This window comes from Acyrthosiphon pisum, chromosome X, assembly GCF_005508785.2.
Source record: "Acyrthosiphon pisum isolate AL4f chromosome X, pea_aphid_22Mar2018_4r6ur, whole genome shotgun sequence".
NCBI classification, from domain to species: Eukaryota; Metazoa; Arthropoda; class Insecta; order Hemiptera; family Aphididae; genus Acyrthosiphon; species Acyrthosiphon pisum.
In genome coordinates, this window is record NC_042493.1 from 56,430,143 (window position 1) to 56,442,125 (window position 11,983).

General features: G+C 27.7%; 1 protein-coding gene across 4 annotated transcripts in view; it reads left to right on the forward strand.

The window, feature by feature from the left end:
• Positions 1 to 11,983, forward strand: part of LOC100164881 (ral GTPase-activating protein subunit alpha-1) — a 33,101-nt gene that overhangs the window by 15,617 nt on the left and 5,501 nt on the right. The window contains exons 14-38 of one of the 4 annotated variants that reach the window (XM_003240599.4): positions 980 to 1,169; positions 2,373 to 2,498; positions 2,557 to 2,667; positions 2,744 to 2,869; positions 2,950 to 3,134; positions 3,208 to 3,300; positions 3,400 to 3,555; positions 3,645 to 3,776; positions 3,930 to 4,055; positions 4,122 to 4,289; positions 4,358 to 4,468; positions 4,593 to 4,754; positions 5,780 to 6,001; positions 6,074 to 6,223; positions 6,313 to 6,508; positions 6,577 to 6,746; positions 6,819 to 7,003; positions 7,069 to 7,231; positions 7,331 to 7,459; positions 7,525 to 7,683; positions 7,769 to 7,927; positions 9,110 to 9,237; positions 9,359 to 9,504; positions 9,607 to 9,705; positions 10,626 to 10,758. In XM_003240599.4, coding sequence (XP_003240647.1) covers positions 980 to 1,169; positions 2,373 to 2,498; positions 2,557 to 2,667; positions 2,744 to 2,869; positions 2,950 to 3,134; positions 3,208 to 3,300; positions 3,400 to 3,555; positions 3,645 to 3,776; positions 3,930 to 4,055; positions 4,122 to 4,289; positions 4,358 to 4,468; positions 4,593 to 4,754; positions 5,780 to 6,001; positions 6,074 to 6,223; positions 6,313 to 6,508; positions 6,577 to 6,746; positions 6,819 to 7,003; positions 7,069 to 7,231; positions 7,331 to 7,459; positions 7,525 to 7,683; positions 7,769 to 7,927; positions 9,110 to 9,237; positions 9,359 to 9,504; positions 9,607 to 9,705; positions 10,626 to 10,741 — 3,708 coding nt within the window. In that variant the 3' untranslated portion in view covers positions 10,742 to 10,758. Of the gene's footprint in view, positions 1 to 979; positions 1,170 to 2,372; positions 2,499 to 2,556; positions 2,668 to 2,743; positions 2,870 to 2,949; positions 3,135 to 3,207; positions 3,301 to 3,399; positions 3,556 to 3,644; positions 3,777 to 3,929; positions 4,056 to 4,121; positions 4,290 to 4,357; positions 4,469 to 4,592; positions 4,755 to 5,779; positions 6,002 to 6,073; positions 6,224 to 6,312; positions 6,509 to 6,576; positions 6,747 to 6,818; positions 7,004 to 7,068; positions 7,232 to 7,330; positions 7,460 to 7,524; positions 7,684 to 7,768; positions 7,928 to 9,109; positions 9,238 to 9,358; positions 9,505 to 9,583; positions 9,706 to 10,625; positions 10,759 to 11,983 lie in introns of those variants that run through there. The other 3 variants (XM_008187564.3, XM_029487363.1, XM_001946808.5) reach the window with 3 other exon arrangements.

The following is an 11,983-nucleotide window of genomic DNA, read 5'->3' on the forward strand; positions in this document are numbered from 1 at the left end:
AAAAAAAACAACATCATTGTAAAATCAATACATTCATCGTTTCACTCAGAATCTAAAAGTCTAAATCATATAGTTTTAAAATATATCTTCATTAGAATGTCTACGTGGATAAATATATGAACTTATTTGTTTGCATTTAAGTTCAAACCATAGGTGCAAATATGGGGGCTTTAGGGGCTAAGCCCTCCCAAAAATGTCCATAGCCCCCCCAAACATTTCTTACATTTTGTCTTAAGCTTATTCAATATTATCAAAATAAGGCTTTAGCCCCCCCCCCCCAAATCCTAAACGCTATTTGGGTCTATGGTTCAAACTATATCTAATAGTTTAGTTTAAACCATTTAATAGTTTATCATACCGTGTTAGATGCATCACAAAAAAATTATTATTTATAATTACATAATTGCTTAATAGATCATAAATAATTATCATAATTTTAAATATTTTTCTTTGTCTGATCATTTCTATATCAATTAAACTAATTAAATTAGACAAAACGTTTATTGATATTGATGTATCATATTATGATTATGGCTTTTCTTTTCAAAACACATTATTTCTTAAAATGTATCATTATAAAAAATTAATTGTGCTTATATTCAGAATTTTATTAGAATATAATCTTTATTTTACGAGATTTGTAAAAATGGTTAAAATGATAACAATAATAAAATTACATAGGTGGTGGGTTAATTAAAATGATCAAACACATATTAAAATAGTTTTAAAAATATTTTTGTGCATGTACAGAAATAAATAATAATAATACATTTCATATGTGTTTGTTCATTAAAGTTGATTAAACAAAATTACTATTTATTAAGTGATAACATAATCATAAATTACATTATAATAATTTAAATAATATATGTTTAAAGTACATTTTTATTTCTATATGATTTTTTTTTACTAAATAAATATCTAGAACAAAATTAATTTGTTAGATAATTTTAAATTCATAATTATTTTTTCCCTTTAGAAAACATTAGAAACTCTAACAAGAGTATTAGCCCGGCATGTCTATGGTCTGGATTTAGCCGATTTGCCATTAGATCGTATTTCGGATAAAAAATCAAGAAGAAAACGTGGAAGTACTACACTAAACTCTGCTTATAATATGTGTAATTTGTCACACACACGAGTAAACCAACAACGAGGTTCAGTGACAGGTAATTCATTTATCTTATTATTTTTTTTTTGTTCCTTGAGGTACATACTAAAAGGTAAAACTTAAGAGTGTAAATATTGACGTATAATATATATACATAGAATAATCTTAATGACATATTTTGTTTGTTTGAAATTCAGGCTTAAATAATTTAATGTCAACTGAGAACATATTATCATTAAGTATAACTTTTTAACAGTTCATAAAATATCCCCCCTGATATTATATTTCACAGATACATCGGTATAGTGTGATTAATTTCTTTGGGAATTGAGGCTATAATTGCCAATTAATATTTTGAATAATATAAGACATATGTTTTAAAAATGTATCTCAAAAATTATTTGGGATTTATCTTTGATATGTGATTTTTACAAATTCTATGAAGCGCAGGGAGTGGATTTGAATGTTTAACATAAATAAATAGTATACCAATTAAAATTTTATCTAAATATTTTTAGATATTTAAATTTTAAAAACAACTTATTTAGAAACATTCTTTAACCAGTTTTACCTTTTTAGTAAATTTACAATAGAAAACTAAAACACTTTTATTTAAAAATATTTAAATTACATAATGTGTTAATATTATTTAATTTTTTATTAAAACTTCAGTACTTGAGTATACCTAATACCCAAATATAAACAAAATAAAATAAAAATACTAAAAATTCAGTTACTAAAAATTAGGTTCTCAATCAACACTATAATTTGGAAAGGAAACATTTAATATGAATTTATTTTATAATAATAAAATAATTTTATTTATGAAATGATTTAATGCACAATAACTTAATAATTTCAATTTATAGTTATAAAATATATTAAGTGTATAATATTTGCATTTTTGAAAAAAAAAATAAATAATAGAAAACCGTTTCAGCTTTCATACTCACGGGCATAGAAAATGGTACCATAACTCTCCCTCATTCTATGCCTATGTATAAGTGTATCATCTATTTCTTGTACAATTTTGAGTACTCATTCTTTAATTAAAACTCAAACTTAAAATTAAAAACAACCTAAACCATTCCTTCCTTTTGGATCTACCCTACTCATATTTGTATACAAAAGCATAGTAATAGGTATTTAATTTTTAACAAAAAAATGTGGAAGGTGTTTTGTTTTCTTCTGTTTACTTATGTAGTTAAGTGTTTGTTTAGTTGTATAGTATTATTATCAACTTGGTTTTTTTTTTACCTAGATAATCAATCAGATAATACCATCAAAAAACGAACATTTATAAAACGATCAAATAGTGATTCAGACATAACATACAGCTATTTATTTCAAAAATATAGTGAAACTGATACGGTCTTCAATATTACAGGTATATTATTAAAAATCAAGACATTGATACTTATTTTATTGCCTTTTTCTCTGTATAGAAACACCAACAACAGATGACCTTAAGTATAGCTGGAAGGATGAAAAATCATCAAAGTGTTTGTTTAATATACGAAAATGTCATTCTTTAGAAAATTTAACGCAATTATTAAGTAAGTATTCACTTACTGTATACAAAAATTATACTACTAATTTAAATATTTTAATAATGCAATGATGTATTTTTAGTGTTACGAATGCGAGACACACATTCAAGGTCCCCCTCTCCAGTACCCTCAACTGGTATGGAAAGCAGCTTATTTAAAGAAGCACACATGCAAATAGAAATTATGTCTTCTCAACATCCTTCGTCAGGTATAGTTTTATAGCTTAGGATTTTAGGATATTCTAATGAAGATGATACATTGTATTGAGATATTACTTATGTAATATAGAAAAAGTAACCAATAAAAAGTCAGTTATGTCTGGTGGTGATGTAAGGGGATGGACACCCGATGTTGCTGCAATACTATGGCGTCGAATGCTCAGTGCTCTTGGAGATGTAAATACTTTAGAAAATCCATTACTTCACGAACAAGTATTTCAATACTTACTGGACCTCAGTACAACTATGACCAAAGTAAATCAATAGAAGTTATGTCATTCATTTTTTAAATGAAAATTGTTTACAAACAAAAATATTATTTTTATAGATATATCAAAATCAAGGTATGGTAGAAGAAGAGACATTTGTATCTCTTGAACTAGTACCACCAATTTCTGTGATTTCGCCTTGGTGTTTTCAGGCAAGTTGAAAGTTTTATGAAATTGCATTTGAACTAAAAAAATATTTGTTAATTATTAAAATGAAAAAATTATTATGATGATGTTAATATTGCTTTTAGGCCCTGAATTTACCGAAAGCTTACAGAAATGGTAAGCTCCATGCATATAAATTGTTGTGTCAGATGACTTTGAATAATAGAGATATTCCCCAGGGACCAAAATATGTCACACAATTTTTTAAAGTTCTACATTATGGTTTAACTTCTAGTGATCAAGTAATTATAATCACACATTTATAAATATTATAATATTATGTTTCAAACCAAGTAAATTAATATATATTTTATTTTATTTTATTTTACAGGAAGTCGTCAATACTATATTAAAAAATACTGGTTCTGAATTTTTTTCTCACCAACTTCCTGGTTTCACATTACTTACATTAGATTTTGTACACGCATGCAATGAAGTTCTTAGTGGAACAAATGTTGTTTTGGTAATAAGTAATAACATTATTGTGTTATGTTAATATATTATATGTGTGTGTGACATTTTTAATTAGTATAAAATACAATTTATATTTATTTTGGCCTAATTAGTTTTTATTAATTATTATTTAAGTGTTTTGTAATTGTTCATTGTTTTGCAGGCTCCACGTGCTGAAGCCGTATCTATATTGGGCTCTCTGTTAAGTTTTCCTTCAAACCTTACCAAAGTACCTTATCTTAAACCAGATTGTCATCAATTTGTTATAACATATTGTCCCGATATAAAAGTAAGTTTGATTAATAATACTTTAAATCATGTTGAATATAAATTATGTTATTATGTTATTTTGTAGGACACAGTTATAACAATTATGTTGAAAGTAGCCAAAAGAGAACCATCAGGACTAGCAAGATGTATATCTTTGTCAAATTTAGGTATTTTTTTATGCCAAGAATTAAGTAACGCTAGTAGACATCCTTGTATTAAAGAAGCAATCATCACATTATTACATGCATTACAAGTAAATATTAACAAATGTTATTTAATACTTTAATTTGATTTAATCATTATAAAAATGTTAACTTTCAGTTTAAGAATGAGAAAATTTCCCAAGTAGCTTGTGATAATGTTCTGCTACTCTGTGATTATATACCAAACTTGTTGAAACATTATCCTGATATTCCATCAAAAGTCCTCGAGGTAATTTATGATTGTCTATAGTTTAAATTTATTTTATATTTACTTTTAAGTGTACTAGATTAATTACAAGACATTTTTGTATAATTGTTTTAATTTGAATATTTTTAACTATTACGTAAATTAGGTGTTATCTGCAACACTGGCAAGTATGTTACCAATTGGTGACAGAAATAAACGTTTATTAACATCTTTAGTATTTTGTTTGGCGGAATGGACAATGTGTATGCCTGTACCACTTTTATTAGAGCTACGGTCTAAGCAGAGCTTGTCAATGACTGTATTCATGGTATGAAATATAGACATTTTGCGGGTTTGGATCCAAAAAGGTTCTATGTGTAAATTTGAAATTTTTCAGAAAAGCCAATTTGAATGTGTTTAAATATTTTTCAGCTTATAATTATTTGATTTGGACATATAAGTTATCAAAACCTTTTAAATTAAATCAGAATTTGTATTATCTCAACAGTTAATTGAGAGGAAATTTGGTAATCAAAAAATAATAAAATGTTAACATAGAACCTTCTGGATCCAAGCCTGTGATTTGTAGTTTATTAATTTTAGTGATTAGTACCTTATTAGTTATAACCAGTGTTGAGTAAATTACTTTTGAAAAGTAATAAAATTACATTACTCGTTTCATTAAATATTTTTATTTAAATCACATTCGCTTTTCCAAACATTATTTTTATCACATTACTTTTTCATTCTAAAAGTAGGGCATTAAAAATAAATTTACTTTTTTTAAAATTAATTACAAAATCGGTCCATAACGATAAATAAGTAAAATGTATACAGAAATACGTATGCTATTAATTATTATGTAAATTATATATTAGTACAAGTTAACATTGATGATCTAGTACATTTTTAATGACTTAATATTATACACATGAACAAAGTTTATAAATATTAATTCCTGGGATCTTTAATATCTATTTAAGTATGTAAAACTTTCGGTATTGTAAACAATTTTATTGATTTTAAATGTGTTTTTTGAATATCCTAGCCCCTAGTTTTTGTCATACACTCTACATTCAAAACTTTTTTAATAACGTGGAAAATAACATGTTACTCCATAGAAATCACTTTTAAAAAGTAATTTTGTTACAATTGCGTTCATTTAAATAAAATATAATGAATTTACTACAGCGTTACTTCAATAGTAATTTGTAATTTGAGTTACGTTACTACCTAACCTAACACTGCTTATAACTATATTATTAACTGTAAAGGAATAAAGAAAACAAACAAATTATTGCATGATAACGAATATGTGTTGAATATTTCATTAAAACTTTATTATTTCTTTAGGTTATTGATGCTTTGAGCAGAACATGTAATGATAAAACAATTGAACGTTTAAAAAAAGCAACAGAAGTAAATTTAGAATATTCAAATGAATTCACATTTGATATTACATTAGACAATTTAAAGTCTAGTGAGTCAAAAAGCAATAATAAATTTGGTGATCATATTATGACACCTACTCATTTAAATAGTACCCGACACTCGCTTCAAATTGCTACTAGAATGGTTTGTATTTAAATAGTTGATAGAAAAATATAACTTTTATAACATCAGATATATTTTATTACCATTTGACAGATAATTAACCATTTATTAAATCATTTGGGTCAATTTCCAATGCTAATTGGGCCTGCAAGGTTATGTTCCATGGTATCAGAACACGATGACACTTTAAATTCTATTTCTGAACAATTAACGATTGACATATTTACTGTCCCCAGCATACAGGTGCTTTTTTACTTATAAATGTTTAGATATAACATGTATATAATATATTTGCTAAACTTGAAATATTATTTATCTTATTTATTTTCCAGTTATTTATGTCTGTTACCAATATGTTGGTCATGTCTATAATTGAGTTACCCGCATTGGAAGTACCAGGCGGAGGAATCACAGCTGGTCTGAGAACTGGTTTAAATCAAGTGCGAGTTCTGCAACGAGATTTAGTCGGAAAATCATGCTGGGATATTTCACCACTGTATTGTAGTCCTAACTGTGAACATGAAAATGGTATACCTAGGATTTTATTTGGGTGAACCTAATTAAAATGTTTTATTCATACCTAATATTTGTTTTAGATGATAGTTTGTTTATAACCAGCCATATCCAAAAAAATAATGAAGCTGAAGAATCAATTGTTGTAACATGTAGTACAAACTGTCAAATCCAACATACCATACGTCACCGAGCTCCCGACGTTTTGCCAACTTTAGATAATTCTGCAGATGATCTTGATAATCTAGATGACGTATGTTTAATATTCCGGAATATTTTTTGTTGATTACAAAATGTTCAATTAATCTCATCTTCATGATTATAGTTACTCCAGTACATTGGCTATACGAGTTCTGAATGTTTAGAAGACATGGAAATTTTGCTGAACAACCCTGCAGTAAAGTCTCCAATGACTTCACAATTAGAACAAGATATCATGAGTACAATTTTAGGACAACAGTTCATGGACAACAGTTACACAGAAAAATTGAATGCTGTTCATTATAATCAGTAAGCTGAATATCTATATGTTAACAAAACGTTAATTTTTAATATTATCTGCATTTTTACAAAAGTATGGAGAAACGACCTCAATGTAGTGTACATAAGTCTCCGTTTCAAAATGGCCGTGCCCTGTTTTCGGAATTAGGTTTTACCAGCTGGGACCAACGACGACAAATCTACCAGCTTGAACGCAACGAAAAGGTCCTGAGAGAACTTCGCGTCCTTGACGCCCAGGTATAACTTTATGCTCAGTACAACTAACATAATATATTATATAATATGCACATTGCTTTAAATAACACGGAATAACATGTTACGTAATGTGTGGTTTAGTGTTGTAGAGACACTCATAAGATAGCAATAATTTACGTGGCCGAAGGCCAAGAAGATAAGGTATCAATCATATCAAACACTGGTGGCAGTCAGGCGTACGAAGATTTCATTTCAGCACTAGCTTGGGAGGTAAAATATATTGGTGTATTGTAAACCCGTTCTAGATTTAAATTGTTTGTTTCTGTATGCAACAGGTTGAACTGGAAACTCACAATGGTTTTATGGGTGGACTGCAACGAAACAAAAACGCCGGTACGACAACCCCGTATTATTCAACGTCGTTCATCGAAGTCGTATTTCACGTGGCCACTAGAATGCCAACTACAACCACCCAAGAAGCATACATACAAAAAGTGCGTCCATTGTCATCATATTGATTTCACTCTTTTTGAACGCCCAACATCTTAATCTTCACATAAATTGTTTTATGAATTATAGGCCAGACACTTGGGAAATGATGAAGTGCACATTGTATGGTCAGAACATTCCAAAGATTACAGACGTGGAATTATCCCAACAGAGTTCTGCGATGTTTTAATTATAATTTACCCTCTACCAAACAATTTGTTCAGGATTCAAGTCTCTAGAAAACCAGAAGTGAGTAAAATAATACACTAATAAATATAAAATACATAATATATAATTGTTGTAATAAATATCTAAATTTTGTTTAAACTAAAATGTACTATAGTAAAAACTAGTGTAATATGGTCGGGGAGTGACCAGTTAAATATAAGATATCCTAGGAGAGTTGATGGACTTTATAGATATAATTACCATAGCAAAGAACTGATAGAAGGATCTTAAGTATATTTATATAACCAGGATTCAATTTCAGTAATCATTGGGTTTAATTCCATAGTAAATACTTACAAATAATATAAATTACGTTTGGCAATAGTAGGTGGCTGTATCGTAGTCATACAGAGTTCAGTATTATATTAATATAATAGGTGTGAATGTATTTAAGGTGTACAGTGATCTGGTGTTCTTACATGGTATGTATTGACAATAAGCCTTACAGTTAATTGTGATGGTATATTATTGTATCAGATAGCTGTTAGTCGTATGTGTCTTTAATGTAGAGTCAATATAATGATGAATATTATACATAGGTGTCATGTAACATAATTGTTACACTAGTTATATTTAACATGTTCATTATCAGTAGATAGTATTTTTAACAGTTATGCACTTAGTTTTATTTTTGATCTCAGTTCAGAAAATACAAATTTTATTTTAATATTCAATAGTATTATTGATTATTAGTATGTTGAAAAGAACCTACAACTAATAACTATAATGTTTTGCTATAAATATTTATTTAACTAAAATATATTCAAGAATAATAATTAATTTCATAAAAAGAATATTGAAAGATATTATAGGTACATTAAGACTAGAAGCTAATAATAATGTCAATTATAAAACTGTTTACCATGATATCATGTGTGAAAATGTACTTAGTTTAATAACCAATTGAGCATTAGTAAAAAATAGGTGCATCTACATAGTAAATAGCCATCTTACGGTCACCTTTTGATGTAAATAAACTAGTTTCTAGTTTCTACTAGTAAATTTTAGCTATAGGTATTTACTGCAAAAATGAATTATAAACTGTTTACCCACGTGACCACAACGCATGAGAAATTTGCTTAGAATAATTGATTCAATATGACCACGATAAAATTGACAATGCGGTGTTTGCTGTTAATGTTTTTATTGTATACCTACTATTTATTATATTTTTTAGTCTATAATAATTAATATTTTGACTAGGTACCATATTTCGGGCCACTTTACAATGAGGTCATCGTTCAAAAATCAATATTAGCCAATGTTGTGCGTTGCACAGCAATAAATGCATCGTGTGCCAAACGTAGCATGATACCTTTTTACCAACAATAGTATGTTGACCATTTCTGTACCTATTAAAATGATATATAGAATATGTATAACAATATATTGACGCATAATATTGTGATTGTCTAAACCGTCAGTGAAATTCAAAATAAATCAATTTTACAGCTACGAAGAGAGATGGCGGTCGTTAGACATGATCATGAAGAATTACAAACACTCCAGCACCTTTGAAGAGTTTATATCGAACGTATACTCGCCCGTCCAAACCACGTCGCCATTCCAACAACAGCCTTACCTTAGGAGCAATTCAGGTACTTGTATATTTAAAAAAGCGCTATCAATTAAATAATGATTACGAGTTCACGTTTTTTGGTGTATTATGAACAAAAGCCAATCATCTTTTAATATGTTAGAAAAATACAAGTCCGACGATTACGTATTGTCCGGTTCGTCTTCGTCCAATTTGGCCGCAGCACTCATAGACTCATCTCACCGGAATAGGAACGCTAAAGGTAACTCTTATGCAGTGGCCAGCAACATAGAGTTTGATTTTAGTATTGATTTACAACTGACTTCCACATAGGCACAGTATAATAATATTATGCTGTAGTGTGCTAACTCCCCGATGATCACGATTCACGATATATAATATACTTGGTGATTATTTTATATAACTATTATAATTATTAACATTTTTGAAAATATATTTTTTACATCATTTTAGTCATTATATAATACTATAACAAAGTATTTTTCTATAAATTTCAATGTATGCAAATATAACTCTAATCATATTTAAACGTTACACAAGTTTTGCGCTTATCGTTATTTAAAATAGTGTTAATAGCTATTGAATTTAAAAATAATAACTAATGCGGGTAGGTAATGGCCCGGATATGGAATATAATTAATCAATTCTTAGATTGTTTGCATAAATGTTTCTACAAAACCAATAGCCCTTATAAATAATTAAATTTTAAAATATTTCATTTTGAGTTATTTTTTGTTCAATGATATTCTATAAATTACGTTTTGCATTATGTTTGGTTTAATGATATATAATATATTTTGTTAATCGTTATGTTTTGTTTTGTGGTATTTAATTATTTTTTATTATTGCTTTCCGTTATAGTAAATTTTACAAATTTCAATCGTTTTTTTTGTCAAATATAACGTTATGATCATAAAGTTATAATAACGGTTGTAAGCCCTGTTAAAAAGTAGTAAAAGTATAATTTTTTTATGTTTCATAAAGACTTAAAATTATGTGAAAAAATATTTTTTTAAATGTTAATAGTTTTTGAAATAATGAGTGTCCTTTGACAACTTAACTTAAACACCATGTAAAAATGTATCATGTATCTACGGTCGACAGAGACAAAGTGTTATAATAATACATAATACAATTGTATCTATCAATATATGTGTATAGGGTTGTCAATAGATTGGTCTAAGAAGAACGGGACTGATGTGGATGTGTTAATATCAGCTGGGATATCGCCTAGGCCCCACAAGAAATTAACTTCACATCAGAATCTCATGCGATAGCGTTATCGAAATTAATGGTACAAACATTTTTAGTTTACAGTGTGCGTCATACATGTCCAATTTAATAGCATATGCACTTAAAACGGTCTACCTTCGCATGTATTTTTGTTTGGTCATAGATTTGATTAGGAATGTACTATTGTCTACTATTGATATTTAATATTCCACTATAGTATAAATGCATTATTTGATATTTTGTTCGATTCTGCTGTCATATTGCCAATATATAGTTATACTCGATTGACACACTTCAGCAGTTAAGCAAGTAGCAACAATATAATACTTATATTTTATTTTATTTATTTACTAATCGTGTGTCTTATTTCTAACAAACATATTATTAGGAGTAATCATTATTATTTTTAGTATTTATTAATTTAATTGTACATTAATAGGTATTTTAATATGTGTATTTCTACTGTGACTTGATTTTTTTAAATCTGTGTTCTGTACATTCTGTGAGTATAAGTATGATCATATAATGAGTTGTACGAATAGTTTCTTACGAGCATTTAATTTATTATAAATAATTATGGATTACAGTGGTGTAAATAGGTTGGGACTTTCCCCAAAAATCCTAATAACTTTCTTCTGAATTTCTTCTACATAGTTAGACGTTAAATGCTATATACTAAAAAAAAATTAGAGAATCTGAAAATTAAAACATATTTGTGCCACTGTTATGGAATGACTGCATAAAATATGTAATTCAATTTAAAAATGAATGCGGAATCCTAAAAGTTTTGTAAACAATTATTATATTTTATTATAAGTACTTACTTATTATTAGATATTTAGATGCATTATATTCTGCTTTCATAAAAGCTTTTAAAAGTAAATATATTAAAAACTATTAGAGTTTTTGCATTTTGTGGTATCTACAGTGTGTAAACGCTAATTTAGAACACTCAATATCTTTGCGTAAAGCCCTGCAATTTGAATTCTGATTCTTGTTGGTTGTTATGACATAAAAATACACATTTTTATAGTGTTTGAATTTTTTTTAACTTAATAAGACATGTGCATGCGCAGTACAACTTTTTTTTCTTAAATGGCAACCACCTATTTTAACCACCAATTATTTTTTTGCCTAATTTTTTAATGCATTTTGGTGGTTTAACCAACTTTCTAAGTCCAAAATTGACCAACCAAAATACTGCAATATACGCGAAAATTCCAGATTTTTACTGTAATTCTGAAAATAATTATTTTAGATATTATGTTTAGGCTTAAGAGGACGCC